General features: G+C 39.7%; 1 protein-coding gene across 1 annotated transcript in view; it reads right to left on the reverse strand.

Annotated features, from left to right (window-relative positions):
* for (cGMP-dependent protein kinase for) overlaps positions 1–19,585 on the reverse strand; it is a 54,677-nt gene extending 35,092 nt beyond the window's left edge. The window contains exon 1 of the mRNA XM_033330062.2: positions 18,473–19,585. Coding sequence (XP_033185953.1) covers positions 18,473–18,945 — 473 coding nt within the window. The 5' untranslated portion in view covers positions 18,946–19,585. The remainder of the gene's footprint in view (positions 1–18,472) is intronic.

Genomic DNA, 19,585 nt, shown 5'->3' on the forward strand with positions numbered 1-19,585 from the left:
CACCTTCACGGACGGTTAAACCGTAATACGGCGAGAAACGCGTATTATACCAAAGCTGGTAGCAAATCGATTCGTTTTCAAACGGTTTAACCGGTGCATCAGCCAATTGCACCAACAGATACGTATATACGATAACGGTTTTAATGAAAACTTTGACTATTTTTATTGCGACGCGAAGCGATTCCACGCGATAAATGCGTGTGAATATCGAACGAACGCGGCTGGAATCAGCTTACCGTCCAAGTTCGTTGCTCTCGGAAACGATATTCAGATAAAAGCGCTTCTTCCCAGCTTTCGTTCGCCTTTGTTCGCCAGACTTTGCCTTTATTTATTTAACAAGTAGCTCTACCGATACGGTAGTACATTCGCTGATATGTTGTAAACTTTTGTTCTTCCGTTGACACCGACAAATTTGATACTAAATCTACGTCGAAGTCGCAGTTCACGAAGAAGCCAATCGAAGTTAATGTTAATCGTTGCATGGAATTAACGGCACGAAAAGCGAAAATAATTGGTGAAATTAACGGTGGAAGTTTTCATGTCATGAAAAGTGTAACAGTATACGAACCCGTTTCCTCGTCGAGCAAGTTGGAAAGCGAAAGCGACACTTCTGATGCGTGAAATAAAATATGCACGAACAAGTTATACGTCCTTGATCGACTACATAGAAAAAGTGTGATCGGAAGACGGGAAAGAGCCTTGACAAACGACGAACCAACGACATATGCAAACCTTACACGCTTCAAAAATTGAATAAAGCTATAAATAATAGCAAATAAAAAGAAATCTACAATACATTCGATTTAAGGTTGTTGATAAATTTCTACGACAATCCGGCTAATTCCTGGCATTGAAATGACAAATCAAACTTCGAAATAAAAAGATATTAGTAAGCTAAGTTTTATAGCTAATTCAATTTGCAACAAATGTCGTAATACTCGTTACACGTGTAACTGTACGAAACCCTATGATATTTATGAATACATAGGAAATTTCGTAACGTGTGCCGAATCGAGGCGATACATCGCCCAAGGCATCTCCCCAGAGTTTGACCCCCCTTTGAATATTGGCAAAAGTGACACGGGTAAATGGAACAACTTCCCTTCTCCCACCTACACGTGTACCTCTAAAACGTTACGTAACGTTTGGTCTCCGGGCTGTTACCAAAGAACACAGGTAATTTCTCGTCTCATAGGTCCGTCCATTTGACCTCGATCTACTGGACCGATGTACATAAATACATACATATATGCAATGGGTGTAGAAAGTATTCGTACAACTGCTTAAAACAGAATAACTTTATTTAAAATGGGACCAAACGACTTGAATCTTTCTTTTTTTTCCTTTTTCAAAAATCGTTGTTATCGAACATATTACTTGTTGGATGAAACTGAATAAAACGGGAAAGAAGGAAAGGCACGTGCATTAATTTCGTTAATAACATCCATTAATCTTAACGAAGATCGGATCGTTAATTGTTAAATTAAGCTTTCTTGTGCAACAAGTTTTTACGAAACAAAGCTACTGTGACGAATGTTTTAATTGATAAATATGTGTCAAACTTTTATCGCGTGCAACGTTATCTTCGAGTAAATATCGCCTGTTGTATCGATAGTATAGTATAGTATAAATTTAGTATCAATAACATCAAGGAATTCGTCCGAATTAACTATGAATGAAACTAACAATTTATAAGTCCCCTTGTTTTTCGAAATGTCCTATAATAAAAAAGGTAACGAATAAAAATCATTTCGATATCAACGTTTTATTTTTCATATTATATGGTTCGAAATCTGAAATAAGTTAAAAAAGAAAAAGATTCCAATTGCGAGGAACGAAAGAGTAGAGTGGATCGGCCGATGAGAATTCACGATGTATTTCGCACGTACCGACGGAGCGCGATCGAAAACACAATTTGCAGGGAGCAACAGGTGGAGGAGCAGAAAGTGAAATATGCTCGCGAGAAGGCGCCACTGTTCAATGACGATATCTCGAGGAGGCGCTAATTCGTTCGTTCGTGGGCTTGGTTCGAAGCTCGTCGTCCGGCCGCTTGTGCGGCTTTTTAAAATGTCGCCGATGGCCGTGACAGGGTCTATTTTTAGCCACGACGAGATAAGCGTGGCGGGGAGAACAGTCGAGGAACGAAACCGGGAACGAGACGGAAAGAGGGAACGCTGTAGGTGAAACAGAGACAAGAAGAAACATCGAGAGTGGGACAACCAGTAGCGTAACCGGATGGCATTTTAGTAGGCACTTGGAAAAACACCTGTTTAATTAACTCCCTGTCTATGCAACGATCGACGGAACCGAACGTATCGATTCTACCGTTTCTCTTTCAGCAACATGACAACATCGTTCCACATCGATTTACCAAATTGTTCTGTTTAAGGAAAATTGATATTATTTAACGATTCTGTCTCGAAAAACAAACCAAATTTATCTCTTACACGTGTTGAAAGCGTAGACAGTTGCGAGTAACATATGGAAACGTTAACCCATTAAACAGCGTGTCGAGAAAATGTTTCTGCTTCTGTTAGTTGACACTAGGGAATTCATGATAATTTGTCCCTAGTTGAAAGATTGCCGAACGATACATACGTATATCTCTAGACGATAAAACGCTTGCACGTTAAGATTATCGTGTAATTTTGATTCTTTTTGACGTAAATTGCTGAAACGTAAATACGTATAGAACTATCGACTTGTAAAACAGCTTCGATTATGCAACCGTCGTTATCAAAATCTAAAACTGCTAATCTTCTAGAGTGATTCAATTACATCACTGTGAGCAGGAACGGCGGAGGCTCGTTGGGTTGGATAAAAACGACACTGGAGTCAGGGGGAGTCGAGGGTGAGGAAAGGGGGTGAAAGAGGTTGGGGAAAAAGAGAGAAAGAGATAGATAGAATCAAAGAACTAATTATACGTGACGTCACTCGACTGGTTTCAACACAGAGTCGAGTGCAACGAGTCGACTCGACGAGACAAGTCACAGCAAGTGGGCCAGAGAAGTCTGTCTTTCTCTCTTTATCTCGCTGTTCGTTTTCTCTGCTCGTTCTCTCTCTCTCTCTCTCTCTCTCTTTCTAAGCTGCAGTCACAGCGGAAGCTGCGTACAAGCAGAGAAGGAGCGTAAAGGAGGTTTCTTCTCGCTCCAGATGAGGTGGGAGGTGGTAAAAATAGAACTCCGAAACTTTATGGACGGTAAATCACTGGCACGTTAGGCCCGCTGCCATTCCCAACGTCTCGTTCATCCCGTTCGGCCTGTTCAGTCTGGACTGACCAACTCATTAACCGTAATATAACGACGGTGACGAATAGGAAATTCAATGTAAGCTTAATTAACCATTAGGATACGCGCGACGTTAGGAAGTCTCGAGTTTACCCAGCATTTTATATTTTCTATTTCCTTTTTGCCCCTGTCTTCTCTCGAAGAGAGGCAGTTCGTGGAACGTTCGAATTATATGCACATATATCAATAAAGGACATCAGAAGATTAAACTCGATTTTAATTCGACCGCTCGATAAAATTACTTTTATTAGGGGCCGACGCTGCTACGTATAGTTTGGACGTCTGCGTAGCAAGCTTCTGACAGGCGAAAAAAGATCCGTAAATGGAAACTTGCCGAAGGTTCAACCTGTTGTACGTTGGCTTTCACGAATTTATTGATTCAGGATCAATGTATATTCTCTTTCGCGGACCGCATGAATTACGGTGGGCTGGAAATTTCCGAAGCCTTTAAAACGAGGACTCTATTTGGAGCGCTTTATTAAAGGAGCTGCAGAAGCACTTACACCGAACAAATAAATTCTGATTCTTGAAATTACATTGAATAGCTTTTAAAGCTTATCTTTGAATCGACGTTAATAAATCCAATAGTCCAACGGGCAAATACGGAATATTAAAAGATAAATACTGATTTCTGACAGCGACACGTCGAAATGCGAATCATTATTTATGTTTCCTACATTTCGACGAGTTTTATATCGCCGGTATCAAATTTCGACCGTATGAAGCACCGTTTATAAAGCTCATTGACTTCAAAAACAAAAAAAGAAGATAAAAGAAAAATGTTTAATGTATAATTGAAATGAGAAATTCGCAAATTTAGAAACATGTTTCTATATTTACTTTGGTCATTCGACTTTTTATTAGAAATATTAGTCGATTAGCGATGATACGTTAGACAAAATTTATCAATTTTTACGGTTAACGTACAAGTCTTATCGAAACATGAATATTAATAAAAATCTGTTGATAATATAATAATCTAATATTACGATACCGGTTCGTGATCTGATGAAAGTGCATTATTTATAATTTTCTTGTATCGTTTCCAAGAAATATCTTCACGCTGCTGTTACATCACGCCTGAACGTTGATTAATTATACGATTTCCATATTAAAATAAATTGATAATTTCTTAAAGAAACCCGAGGTATTCTGAAAGACGTCTAAATGTAGACATAAACGGTGATTCACTAAATTCTTTGAACTGTTCATCTATTAGTCGTTTAGCAGCATAAATTTGTTACAAATAAATTATTGATGAATGGAAGTAATATATTATACAAGTATAAATATGTCGCGATTATACTACTAGTGTTAAGGAGAACAAAAACAATATTCGCTGTCGACAAAATAATTTTCAGTGTACATCAAAGTTTACCATTAAATACACTTACTATTCGTTATTTGAGATCGTGCGCTCGAAGATTATTTAATCGAATTTCTCCGTTTACGTAGAACTTGATTCTATCTAGTGGCCCCTCACGAATCGATAATGGAATGGGATACAAAGAGATAATTCAAAGCGATCTTGTTTTCTAGATTATTTTTAGCCGTTGAACAATATCGAAAAGACACGAGCATCCACCATTATAAATCGCGTTGTTTGTTTAAACTTCTGGTAATTAGAAAGATTAATAATAATAAATCATTACTAGATCCCATTCTGTTCTATTCTGATAAATAAAAAGACAGTGCCGTAGGTATGATTTACCAACGACGATCGAGTAACAAATTCTTTCCTTCCTTTTCTCTCGTTCAAATTAACGTCTAACGCGAAGGACGAAAATTTACGACATGACATATAAGAATATATTCTGTAAGATAAAACGTAGACTCTAGATCTAAGATTATCTTACATTACAAAAAAGAAATTCATTTTCTGATCAAGCGTTATGTAAATATTTGCACAGCAAAATCGGATGCAAAAACCTGTTAACCTCTGATCCTGATTGCTTACATTACAACAAATTTATATATCTAAACCTGTACAGATTCGTTTCGATATGACAGCACGTGGAAACATTTCCTAATATAATTAGATACAGTTGTCCATACGGGTTCCTCGTCGTAGATGGCCCAAGACTTTTGCACGGAATCGCAAACGATTTCGTGAATCGTCGAGAAAATCCAACGAAACTGAACCAACCACTGGGCCCACTAGTGCGATGTCGTCACTGGCCATGACGAACGCAGCTATTTTCAGGCCCACTTACATATCCAGAAGACGTCTCCACAGGACGGGGAGAAGAGGATAATAGAGCCACGTGACTCATACCAACTGGTACCACGTTCCAATAAATAATCTCGAGCAAGCTGTACATACACGATCGTCGACGACGCGATAGTCCAATTATCGCGGCTTAATCTCGCGCGTCAGAGGGCCCCGATTATTTGCAAGCATCGATGGCGACTTCCATATAAATTCTGTTCAGTCCCAACGCGAGAATCATGTTCCGGATGAATAGACGGACGCGAAGGAAGCCACACGGCGGCATACAAATCTTTTTGCACCTTGTATGGCCATCCACTAGCAACGTGACGATATTCGATCCTTCGTAAATATTCTTCGACTTCGGATCGCGGATGATTAGTTAGGTTCGGTTCGATATGCCAATCGCGCGATCATTTATAGCTACGCAGTTCCACGGCAATGTAACAATTAATAATGTATAGGATGATTCCAGGGAAGGTGGACTGACTTGTATACAGTCGGTATTAAGACTCATAAGGAACCGTTTAAGGATAACGTTAAGTTAAAAACGGCTCGAACTAAAGCTATCATACGCTCGCCAACCGTAACGTATCGCTTTTCCACAACGTGTAATTAACAATTACATTGTGTCGTATCCAGTTACGCCGTATGATGTCGAGCGAAACGATAAACATTATCAGCTATCTATAGCTGATATAAAAAAAGTGATTGTAGTTCACTGTAACTTTAATTGTAATTTAATTGTAATAAACTCACTATTATCATTGCATGTCTCGTATATTTATGGCACATTTTTTTATATATTTCTATAGTTATTGCGTTATATTTTCATACTTTACGTATGCTACTTGCATATTTCGACATACTTTATGATTATCATAATAAGATACTTTGATCAACTTTACAGATGTCTGCGGAAACGAAGAAATACAATTTTGCAGCGTAGCTCGTTTAAGATGGACCAGATTTCAAAAAAAAAAAAAAAAAAAAAATAAAAAATAAAAAAACGTTACACTGTTTCATCAAACTGATTCGTTAAATCGGCTCTGAACGCGTTTTATCGTGTGTACGCTATTTGTTTTGCGGTCATTAATTATTTCGATAGAACGATATGTTGCCGTAGCGTACAACACGACTTATTCATACGCGTTGCAAATATCAAGCGTTACTCCGCGAATATGTAGCGGTACGTGGTCCTTTCTCGGTTGTATTATTAGAACAAGCATGACGGTGCGTGTTTCAAAGGTGCTCGTTCCAAACACTTGCCGCGAAAGCTATTTTCTTCGTGTTACTGAAAAGGAACTTACAGTTTAATGCAACCATAACTGTGCCGATATCAGGATAAGATATACGATATTTCGTTTCTCTGAAGCGTCTATTCGACAAGATAGTAAAAAGAAGCCACGTAACGTATGTATGTGAACGTATAACATTCGATATAGTCGTAAATTTTTCGATAAGAACCATCAAATTTTGATATTTCCACGACAAAAAACGTTTTTCGCGACAAAGGTACAGACAGATAAAAAAATCCAAAGATTCACGAGCAATATTGATTCGTTTATCGTAAACTATGTACGAAGGTTTATGTCGATTTAATGAGAGCAGTTTATAATCGTTTTTCTCCGAAAGCTCGTCCGATTTTAATGGAATCGAAGAAACGGTGAGATATCAAAGCAAATGGTAGCGAAGGAAAATAAATGAATCGAAGCTGCTGTAACTCGAGCAGCATGGTAATAACGATAAAATAATACGAAACCTCTAAATATCAGAGTATTTCGCGGGTATCGAGGGATTTGTTTGTTTAAAAAAATGTTTTTTAAAGTTTCACCCAGAAATTTATCTTTTCTCTACATATTTCTTTCCACACTGTCAACACTAATAGCGGTCTTTTTACACGTTTTTAATTCTATTCCTAATCTTATTCGCTGCCTTATTCTTGCGAAAGTCGCATTAATATGCAGAGATATTTATAAAATATTCCGATTATACAACGTTTACTCGTTCAAAAGTATTTTCAGAATTGCGAGTTGTAGACAAGTCTTCGCTAGGTGTAGCTACACCAGGTGTGAGAATATAATACAAAATATACGATACGAACGAAAGTTTCAAAAAATGATTTTTAACGATTTTTTAGATAAATTAAAATTACGGTATTTTTCTAACCACTTGCGTGCAAAGCTTTTCTACTTAAAGCAACGCACAATATTTTCGTTGGAATATTGAAAAGAGTAAACTGAAAAGATCAACTCGATGAAGCCGATGGTCTTTCTCGATCGCGAAATATTTTCTAGTTAAAAGTTAAAACCGACGTTCGCTAGTATGTATCGAACAGTGAAAACGAATGGTAGGCATTTTAATCGCTTAGAACCAAGAAACCAAGTTACTAGAGAATTTTCACGTAAGTATGTACAAGTATTTGTTTATGGCCCTCCGTAAAAGGTACAGTCGATGATCAGGCGCACTGAATGAGGCCATTAAAGATCCGCTTGTGTTACGGAGGAACGAGTTTTGAACGTGCCGAAGAAATAGAAGAAAGGCACGGAGAATGGAGAAGCAGCTAGGTGTGACCGGTCTATAAGATTCTCGAGAGCGCCATGGGACGTCGCGTCCTAGCAGGTGCCCCAATCACCTTTTCTCCGTATGTCTTCTCCTAGAAATTTTATATACGAGACGTCCTGCTTTTGACAAATCATCCTGTGTTGTAAGTTATCACGCTCAGATCGTAACGATGAAATTAGATTCGATGTATACGAAACCGAGAAAGCATATTTCGAAGAATATTCGAAGCGAAAATTCAAGTGCATATTAATCAGCTTTCTATACGAACGTACCGTTCTAGATGTTCTATCAGGCTCGATTTTAAAGCAGATATCGACGATAAATCGTTTTAAAGAGTCCGTTTCCATCGTGGACAGAAAAGAAGAAGACTTCCATAAGAAAGAAGAAGGATCGACGACCATTCTTTCTCGCGTCGATGTTATTTCGCGGAGAAGAAACTCTGTAAACATACCAGTCTTTCAATTACCTATTTCCTTTTTCGTTTATCGTCGAACGAATTCGAAGGTGTATCGTGCTTCTCTCTAGTTTACTATCTAATCAGTCCACAGAAGTTCTGAGAAACAAAGGCTCGTGGACGTAATCGTATCGGTATTTGAATAATAATAACCGGCGATGGTACGGCTAATAACACGTAATTACTTCCTCTTTGTTAATCAATTGTAAACACGCACCTTTCTATCGTGCGTTCTCCCTTTACACGCACATAGCTGTGAATCACGAAATTTTATCGCTCTTCCGCCTAATTAAATTCCCGCTCCTTTTTATTAAGCTTGTAAGCTTTTTGTTAATTACAGATAAGCGAGGAATCAAACGTTCCTGATAAAACGTTGAAATATTTCTTCCCAGAGATACCGTTTACGTCATAAAGTTTCAACTTTACACACGAGCCTTGGTTTAAGTTGAAAAATTGTATCTTTTCACGAGCAATCGAGATTCGAAAGTCACACAGGTTCGTCGTGTTTCTGCTTGTAAGAAAAGAAGCGCAAAAGTCGAATAGTTAACCGATAAATATCATAGCCGAGCGTCATTTAATCGTCATTTATCGTAGATCGTCGACTACCAGTGATCTAACAATTATTTCTGCGTATTTTCTGCTATTTTTGTGATCTCTTATCGCGCTATCAAACTTCCGTAGACCTCACGATACAACAAAGAATATCTGTCTTCTTCGATAAATGCCTCGCTACCGTCCGTTTAATTTCTCGATATAAATAATATTAGAGATTAAAGATTATTCGAGGAATTAGAAACGACGTTGTAACGATGCTATGTGGAATGGTTTCCCGTCTAAAAGAGCAGATCAAGACGTAGAACGGAATTTTTCTACTCGACACTTATCTTTTTGGGAAAACCTGATCTCGGAACGAACCCCGCTTACGCAAATAGATGCCAAACGGTCATTAGATAACTCTTGCGATGAAAACTATCAATTCGTTCTTATTTTCTTTCCTTTCCCCGCAACGTCATCGAATCTCAGATCGCTTGCACAGATCGCTTTGAAAAATCTATCTCCTATTAACCGTTAGAAAATGACTATCTCATGCGTTATAGCGGAGTATCCGCTATCGTCTTTCGTAAATCCAGATTCTTCAACGTCAACGTCCAACATCGCACGAAACGCAATTTCGCTGGATGTATTACTCGCACCATTTGGAAACTAATCTGTACTTCCCATATCAGCTGCCAAGCACCTACTACTTCACCCTTCGCAATCCTTAAGGAAGATAAATTGCCGAAGGAATTTTTAACGACGATCCAGCGGCAAGTGCGAAGGAGCGAAAGAAGAGGAAAGACGAGGACAAAGAGACGAAGAGGGGGAAGAAGAAGAGAAGGAAGGGGCGTGAATGGAGCGCCTGGTGGAAGCTTCAAAGGGCGCTCGTGCGCGTCAAGTGCAGCCCCGGCCTGTGCTCCCGGTGCAACGACCTTGAGAATTCGGCCTCGGGTGCGAACGTTTCGAAGGCGGTTTCCTGCGGGCATGCACACGCTCCTATTGCAGGGCACACGCGCGATTTTATGAAAACGGTCGTTAGCTCGCCAACGGCGCGTAACCATGACGTCAGTCCGACATGAACGCAGTCTGCACTCGACGAACCTGAAACGTATTATTTTTCACGGCACTTCCCACACCAACGATCACGCTAGTCTGCGATCCGTTCTCGCCAACCAACTTCCAATCCAATATGTATCGTTTTATCGGAGCTCCCTCGAAATCGTTTCAGTCATCGTTCCTTTCCGAGAACTCGTTCCATTTTTGCCTTTTATACCGTTGATCGATAACTTTGCCAATCATTTCGCACGTTGAACGTACAGTGGCGGTATTCCTTCGTAAAACACTTTGCCAGCAACGTTATTACCTTTGCTTTCAAAAAGAGAAAGATAATAAATATCTAGGAATGCTCGTGAGAGAATGCGACGATACAATTCGATCGATTAACATCGGTATTAACGCGGTATCGCGTCTTCGACTGACAATGAGTAACGTGGCACGAAAGAACGCGCGGTGGTCGATCGGTAATTTGTAACCAGAAGGCGATTAATTCCGCCTTCGGGCCGCGCGCGAAGAGCATTCCAAGACGATCGCGTTGGTCCATTAAAAATCGCGGCCTAACGCGAATTAAAGCAACAGAAACGGTCATATCGGGTACGTTGGCATCGCGGCGACAAAAATTCGAGAGAAAGAGAGAGAGAGAGAGAGAGAGAGAGAGAGAGTGTAAAGAAGAAAAAGACACAGTTCGCATAACGAAGCAGTCAAAGGCTAAAATTAGCGGCTGCTCCTGACCTGGGTTTCGATCGCGTATAACTCACAGTGTCAAAATGCGAGTCAAATCTCGAACGCGTGCCTACGGAATGCTTTCCGTGGCGCCATTCTAACGGCCGACCGCGTTTCTTCGCGACGAACCGGTCGTGCCTCGAGCCCTAATGCAGATCGTGATCCTCGTCGATCGATTACCTCCTTCCCGCCGCTCGTTTCTCGTTCATTCCTCTTTCGCACAAACAACAAGAAATATTTTAATAAACCAACGGCATAGCTTCGTTATTAATGATTATCTCGCTTCTCAATCCGACGTTCAACGATGGAATTCGGTTCGAAGCGCAAGCGAACTGAAACTTTTACCTTTTATCATACGGAGATAGAGCGAACGCAACGGATGAAATATCGAACCATTTGTGTTTTTTCCACGAAGAGAACGAGTTGTATTAATACATTTCTCAAAGTCCTTAATTATCACAGTTGTCCTGCTTCGCAAGATTGTCTGAGCGTTTACAAATGTAATAATTGGTGGGAAACATCGTCCGGAAAGAAAGGCAGGATGTGGCACGGTTTTGTATTTTAATTCAATTACCTTCCGAGTAGTTGATCTTGATACCTAACGATACATAATAATACTTGCTACATGAACGTGTTATCGTTCATATCGACAGGACTTTAACGGACGATCTTACGAGTACCTTTCAAAATGTCTAAAAATGATGATAATTCTATAGAGGAGATAAATAAATAATTACGCGAACGGGTTAAGCGGTTAAATTTAAATGGCTACTACGATTTAAATGGCTACGAACGAAAGAAACAAGTCCATTTCCTTTGGTCGTCGTATTCTTCTCCACTATTTTTCTCGCAAAGTCTCGTAAAAGTCAAGTTCACGATCCGTCGATCGACCGTTTCCTATCAGCACGTGGCCGCTTTTATCGCTGTAGCGTTTCAGTAAAAAAAGAAGAATCACTGGACACAATAGCGTTTAGGAATGCACGAGGGAACGATCCGTCTGTTAAGTACGCACGAAGAGTTTTAGCGCACGAGGCCGAGAGTGAGAATGAAAAAGAAAAATACACCGCGGTGAACTCAGAGGTGCAACGAAACGTATCGCGTTTGCGAAGCTAATGCTACACGCCTACCACGGGCGCCAGCCTTAGAAAGTGGTATGCAAGCGTCTGATGAGAGTGCAAGTCTAACGCCAGCTTTAGCTATCAACGAGCGTGTTGTTCGGTTCTTTGACGAAGAATCGAGAACGGTACGTGCTGGTCTGTCCGTAGAACGCGAAAATATCCGATCGCAAAAATTTTATTTTCCATTTTCTACCTACTTTTTCACCTAGAATTACCCAGTAAACGATAGTATCGCGTTTTTAAGGACCACCCTGTATAAAAGTCTATGAATTTTATCACATATATATATAATTAGGAGAATGTTAATACACAACAAAGGAAGGATGTAGCGAGCGCATGAAATTAATTATCGTAAACGAAGTGAAACGTGATTCATTATCCATCAAGAAATAATAGTTAATTAATTGTCAGAGAAATACAGTTTGCTTTAGTCTTTGATCAATTCTGAATTACAATACGTAACTTTTCAATTATTCCTTTTAATTGTACGCTATTTCTATTTCGATCGTCGCACAGATCTAAAGATCGATTTATTTCGCTTGAAGTGTCTCTTTAATCTAAAACCGTCCGATGTTTATGCAAAGAAGAAGCAGATTTTCGATATGCCGAACTAATATGCCGAACGAAAGCAAACAGTTATTTTTACTTCGATCGCTCCACTCCCACGCGATTATATTTGATCGTTCGCCATTGCTACACTGCAATTTCCAAAAACGGTGCTTCAAGATAAACAAATTGGTGTCCGTTCGCGTTAAATGGTTTGTGGAGATTAGATCGCAAAACGCGTGATGCGGAATTCGGATTTCTTTGTTATTTTATACTACGAATGCCTTAAAAATTCTACATTGGCAAACCAATGTTTCAAAAACCCATCTCGGAAGAACGTATGTACGTTTGAGCGTAATCGAGCGGATTAGGTTCGAATTAAATAGAAATTGCGTTGAATTTATTCTCCGCTATCGAGTCGAATGGCACCTATTGATTCAACGTTGCTTTTATTCGCGATTAAATCTCGAATAGTACTCGATTCGACATTACGAGGATATATGCAGGTACAGTGGAAGACGTTCGTGTTTAGCGAGACTAATGTAACGCCTACCATCAAGCGCCCGCCTTAGAACTTGGAATGTAAATCCGCGAGGGTCTCGCCTAAGCGCCGGCTTCGATACACGCGGCATCGATATCTGCACGCCCACGCGGCTCTGCAATCACAGCACGTCCTGCTTATGCCATCAAAATTGCTGGACAAAACGGTGTATTAACATTCACCGACCGAACCATCAAGGAAACGTCTATTTTTGTCACGATTCCGATTCTACGCGTGCACGTGTTTATTGCTTGATTTCGCTTCGCTTTCATGGAGAATATTTCGGTTTATGGTTCCGTAAGGAGATCGTCGAAGAGAACGAAGTTGCGATACGCGAAATTATTGGACCGCTACGATCCGACAACAGTCGTGACTTTGCGTTAAATAATGTGTCGGGTACGCAGAAATTTTATATGTTAGATACACAACACACATAATACGCAGATAAGCGTAAGATACGCGACGGCAAAGACGATTCTTGTAAATTTATATCTTTCATAATGTTATTAAAATAAAAAGGAAAAGAAGCTGATGTCTATTTAATATTACGCGGCACTTTGTAAACAAGTTTTTCTTTCGTATAACATCTACCCGCTGCCTTCCCGTTTTACTCGTTGTTTCGTCATTTTAATGAAGTTTCAAGGAAGCTTGACACACCGTATAAAATGTCAGGAGTAAGTACTTGTCGGGTACGCAAACTTGAGCTTATGTCGAAACGCCCACAGGCGGCGATAGGACGATTGCCTCGTTTTATAAGAATCGATGGGAATTCAGCACGGTGAAAGTGCGTTTTCAGAAATATGGTGAAATCCCGGCTTTTTGTTGCCGACGACTTGCAGTTTCGATTACAGTGTACGAGCACTTCCAATATTCCACGAGACTCGGCTATTCGGCGTAGTAAATTTGTCTTGTTACGCATCGATTTCACGTGGAATATTTCAACGAATACCTCGAACGCTGTCCACTTTTTTCTATACAGATTGCTTCTAGAAACTGGGCCACCTGTACCTCCGTGGAATCATGCCAGCTCATTTATCGATGAAAATGATCATTCGTCGATTAAATAATTGTCCAACTATTAGAAATTTATATATACGCGAATGTTATCCTTGCGAATATACGAATAACGTATACAGTCAAAGAATTTACGTTTTCTGTAACTAAGGGCGTAGAACAAGAGATATTGAGTATTTCAAAAATGTCGCATTTAGCCACAATCATGCGATAATACGAAATTATACAATAAACGAAAAGAAATAAAAGTACATCCGATCATCTCGTTAGACTCGTACTTATAGCTTATCTAATTGCAACTGTGAACAAGTGAAACGTATGTAAGTACTCTGTATTTATTGAAAATCGACGAGTTACACCACCGTACGTTCCGAAGCAGGTACATTCGATACGTGAAACTGTATGTAAACTGCACGATTTCTATAATTTTATGGAAATATATATATAATTATGAACCTATCGATATTCGAGCGTTTCTCAGAATTAATATTCATATTGAGATTTTATTAGAGCAGTTACTTCGCTGTTTTCAATTATAAACATACCAACAACGACTCGAATACGACTAAAAGTTTTACTTTTATTTCTATATTTAATCGTCGAGAAATTACTGTTCTAACTAATCCCAAAGAGACGACGACGTATCAGTAATTTATTAAATACGCGCGCCAAAGGAAAAACGAGCGTGTATTCTATTTCTATCGGGATAACATCCTTAATGGTGTATTTCGAAACACGTCACTTCCACGAGGGCTTATGAAAATAGCTGTACAAGCGATCCTTAATATGTACTTGCGCATATCTCAATTATATGCATATATACACATAAATTGTTACGTTTCACGAAATACATGGAAAGAGCAAAACAATAGCCAAACGTAACGTTAAAGATCGACTAAACGAAGATCGCTACTCCTCCCTGTACTTTATTTATTTCAACAGGGCATAGAAAATGTTTCAAGTTAGAAACAGATTTCTCGCAGCATGTTTCCACGCGGTTAATGATCAACGATCTTGATTCGTATGCGAGATCGTTTTATACCGAAGAATAATAATTATCGTGAATTTTTTCGAAAAAAAAAAGACGAAACAAGCGTAGATTACACGTGCGATTATCAGTATCGGTTTTGCGGTTCTTTGTAGCTTGCTCCTCTTGCTCTAACACGTTTCAATGTGTTTATAATTTTATTATCATATTTATTTTTGAATCATCTGATATCATCCGTTGCCAAAATAAATTCCACCGATAACGAGTTCCAATGCTATTTTTAACCATATAGAAATAATTTACTCTTTATACGGATGATAAATTTTCTGTCATCCGGGCAAACACGTGTTTAACAAGAATTTTTATCAAGGGTACATAAAACAGTCATAAAAAGGTCATAGGAATCCGTTTGCTCTAAAAACATTCGCACCGTTATTCGCGAATTGAACAATCGACGAACCAAATTTCTCTTTTTAATCCCAAGATCAATGCAGAATCGAACCACCCAGAGAAAAAGTATTAAACCGAACCAGTAGGAATACGCTGCAAAAGAAGTACCTCTATTTTTATCGTCGTATACATATTTGCGAGCACGTTTTTTCGATCGAGTTCTTATCCAACGTATACTACGTCGCTCTATTATTCAGATAGAGCAGCGTTTAGAATGTTAAATATCAAAGGGATTTGCATATCGAACATAGAATAATCTGCCTTCAATTCGATTTGAAAATAGATCTACGTCTGTTATTCGCTCCTCATGCTGTCCACGTTTGTTATTTTCGCTTAATTTTAAACAACTGTGTAAACAAATTGATTCACGAACAAATCGATGATGCCAGTCATATTAGGACGGATTCTTATTCACGTTATTACTTCGATATTATTCGCATAAAGTTTTTAGACTTGAATAAAATCACGCCACGGGAGGAAAACGTTAGCCGATCCGACGTGTTTTGTTTCGTTTTTCTTTAAAACAAAAAACTCGGTTTCAGTGAACTCGCGTACGGTGACCTTCGAATGATTCAAGGGCGTGTAATTACCGGAAGCACAAGCTTCCAACGTATCCAGTAAATAAAATGCAAAGACAACCTGATTTGCGTATACGCAAATGAATCTTGCCTTTTTGCCAAAGTAAAAAACGGATGAAGCTTAACTTTGAACTAACATTGAACGAAAGAAAAGCTTCGCTCTCCTGATCTTGTTGATCAAGTGAAACAAGAAAAAAGAAAAAAGAAAAAAGTAATGAAAAAACATTTCTTGTTGCGTCTACACTTCTTAATACTGTCGTCCGCTAAGTCCTGTCTTTCAGTGATCGCTTTGTCGGCACATAATTATTCAAATGATTCTACATACACAGAAAAAAGTGGAGTTTAATGGAAAATAATTGTATACTAATAGCGGTTAGTGATAAATAGCCTATAATTGTGGATGAGAACATGAATTTAGAGGTAAAGTCATTTTTCTTATCACTTCGATACTGTAATCTTCATATCGTCGTAAAAAGACGACGATTATGCATGAGCAACCCTAAAAGACTGATATAAAATGTCACAGAATTTGAGAATATACCGACATTTAAATAAAAATATAATTTAGGAGGATAAAAGTTCTAGTGGATTGTTTTGCTCTCCCATAACGAAGATCGATAATTATGACAATAATAAATATCCTGAGTATTTTAATTGAAGGAAAGAAGCGTATTAACGAGTTGTAAAATAAATATTCTCAATGATAACCGTAATAACGAATATACAAGTAAGATTTAACAATAAAAATCGACATACATATTCCAAATAATTTTGGAAAGATTTTGCTTCGGTTTATGATTTTGTGGCGTAATAGTGTTAAAAGAGAAGTTTACTTTGCCGGAATAAAAGATTCGTAGCACTAATAAAGGATCATATCCATGGTAATAGGAATCAACGTAAGTACTCCAATTAACTCGTTGAATAGGCTTTAAATAGATATTGCTCTATTTTAAATGCTCTAAACGTGATGATATCAGAAGGCAGATTCATCGTTTTACAATAAATGTGTCAATTGTAAAAGCGACTATTACCAATATTATTTTAACACTGTGTCGATAGTTTAGTGAAATCCAAAACATTATATCTATCATATATATACGCTTATCAGTCAAAGATCAGTCACTAATTCAATTTCTATCGGTTATCGGTTCTTTAAAATACATTTTGTTCGTATCTTGACGTTACATGCAATTTTCCAAAATGACGATATATATAGCATGGAACTGCTGAAATGTATGCGAATAAAAAGAATGGTCTAAAAAAGTAAGCTACGGTTCCGAAGTTCAAAAGACACCATTGTGTGTTGAAAAATTTCAAGAATTCGTTACCACCTTGTTTTCCGTCATGTTCGCGTGAAAGCAGCCGCCGATGAAGATAATATGAATTAAAAAAATCCCGTACACGAAGCGTTGTGAAAAACGTCGCCTACCAACATATAGAAACGGACAACCAAACACGCGTTAATGCAAATATCGAAACTAATCGCGAGTCAAATCGAAGGACAAGAGGACGAGAAAACATAACCTGTTACAATTATTGAGCGTCATTGATTCGTAGATAACTACGTTTGGAGAATCCGAAAATAAGTATGATATCAGTGTCCGATAAGATGAAAGTACGCAAAACGTAAAAACTATGAATGTAAATAAAAAAGTTTATCTATATCGATTTTTCATATTCCGAGCTACGTTTTCTTTGTATCGTTTCATGGAACATGCAAGTAAAACGTGGTAAAACGTAGCGCGAAAAAACATTTGGTCGAAATCGATGTAAAACCTCGCGAAACACGACGATGTCCGCTGCATAGGAAGCGTTGGAATAGAAAAGCATTGGTTCGCAGTCACATGGTGGCCAGCCAGTGCAAAACGCGTGTACGCGTGTTCTCGTCATAATAAACACGTCCGCGAGCACAGTAGTAGCGCTGGTTGACGTTAGTAAAAATACGTAAAATTCAACCGACTGTCGCCGAACACATCCGAACGTAAATTATTCGCCGACACGTCACAGTCGCCCCAAACAAATAGCAAAAACCATATATTTGAATAGCAACGCGCGTATCAGAAAGAGAGTACGTTAAATATTTTTGAAAACATCTCGTCCATCGATGACAATCGCGTGTATAATATTTTCATGTTTCTTCGCACCACATCGAAAATCAGTTAAATTACAGCATGAAATCGAACGCGAGCGCGAGTGTGATCGAGTAAAAACGCACGCACATAGACACACGCATGCGCGGCATTAAGTGGCTAACCTACTGCAACTTAACGCACCGTGTCCTATAGAGAGGTAGTCGAAACGAAGGTTATTTCCGTCGCGACGAAAAGGAATGTAACGGCGATCGAAAAAATCATGCCGGTTAACGAGTTTAATCGGTAGAGTAAGAAACGATCGTATGACACCAACCTGTCGCTCTTGTCGACGACCGTCAGCGTAGCGAGCTCCTGGAGCGGTGGTTCCGCGGAGATTCCCTGCGCCCTCTGCTTTCTAGGTCTTGGTTTGGTCGGTGTCAAGGGTGACTTGAAGGGAAGCACACTGAGAAACTTGTCGAGGTGACTCCGTAACTCTTGTATCTCGGCATCACGACGACAGAGAAGCGCCTCGAGCTCCGTGATCTTCTCGTCCTTGACACGCAGCAATTCTTGCAGCTCGCGAAGGGTGCCCATAGCTGTGATCGTGGTCGCTCCGGTGACGTTCGAAATGGCCCTCTGGCCGGCCGCGGCGACCACGGCCACGGCACCGTGCGTCGGCAGCTGGGAAGCGTCCTCCTCGTCGGCGAGCCGCTGCTGCGTCGACGAGAAGCACAGGGAGTCGAAGCACACGCGCATAGACACGCAGGCGTCGCCGATCGGCACTCTGCACTTGGTACCCTCGTCCATTCAACCCGAACGAAACTACCGCGAGAAGAGAACAGGGCCTCGTCGAGGAGCACGACCCGGACGGTGCGTCGTCGGCTCGCTCTACTCCACAATTCCGCGCTCTCCAATGCCGAAGGACCAACCTCCTCTCCACCGTCTCCCGTCACGAACTACCACGATTACCGCTGTCTCGCTCTTTTGTTTTTCTGCATCGTTCTTTCCCTTTCTCTCGCTACTCATCCCCACTCTGCTATTACAACCGATAGCTTTCCTCGTTGCTCCATAACCTCTTTCTCATTGTGTCCCACTCTATCGATCGTGCTCTCGCTCTATAATGTCGTCTCTTCCTAACGTTGCTTGTCACCGTTTCTCTCTTTCTCACTCTCAGCCGATTTCTCCTTCTCGATCTATCGTCTGCGTTCTTCGAACCGTCTACCTTCCTCGCACGTTCTCTCCTTAACGTCGTTACTGCTCCTTATCCCTCGTATTTGTTATCTTCGTTAAGTCTTTCAACGTTTTCTCTTTCCTCTCGTACTTTCTCGTTTCAACGTTTGATATTTCTCGCTTGGATGGTATCGATGATCGTTTCTCTATTCCACGGTATGCGCTATTCTATTCCATTCTCCTTTGAAATGCAGCGCGATGCAGGGGATACAGAACG

Source organism: Bombus vancouverensis, chromosome 11, assembly GCF_051014615.1.
Source record: "Bombus vancouverensis nearcticus chromosome 11, iyBomVanc1_principal, whole genome shotgun sequence".
Lineage (NCBI taxonomy): Eukaryota > Metazoa > Arthropoda > Insecta > Hymenoptera > Apidae > Bombus > Bombus vancouverensis.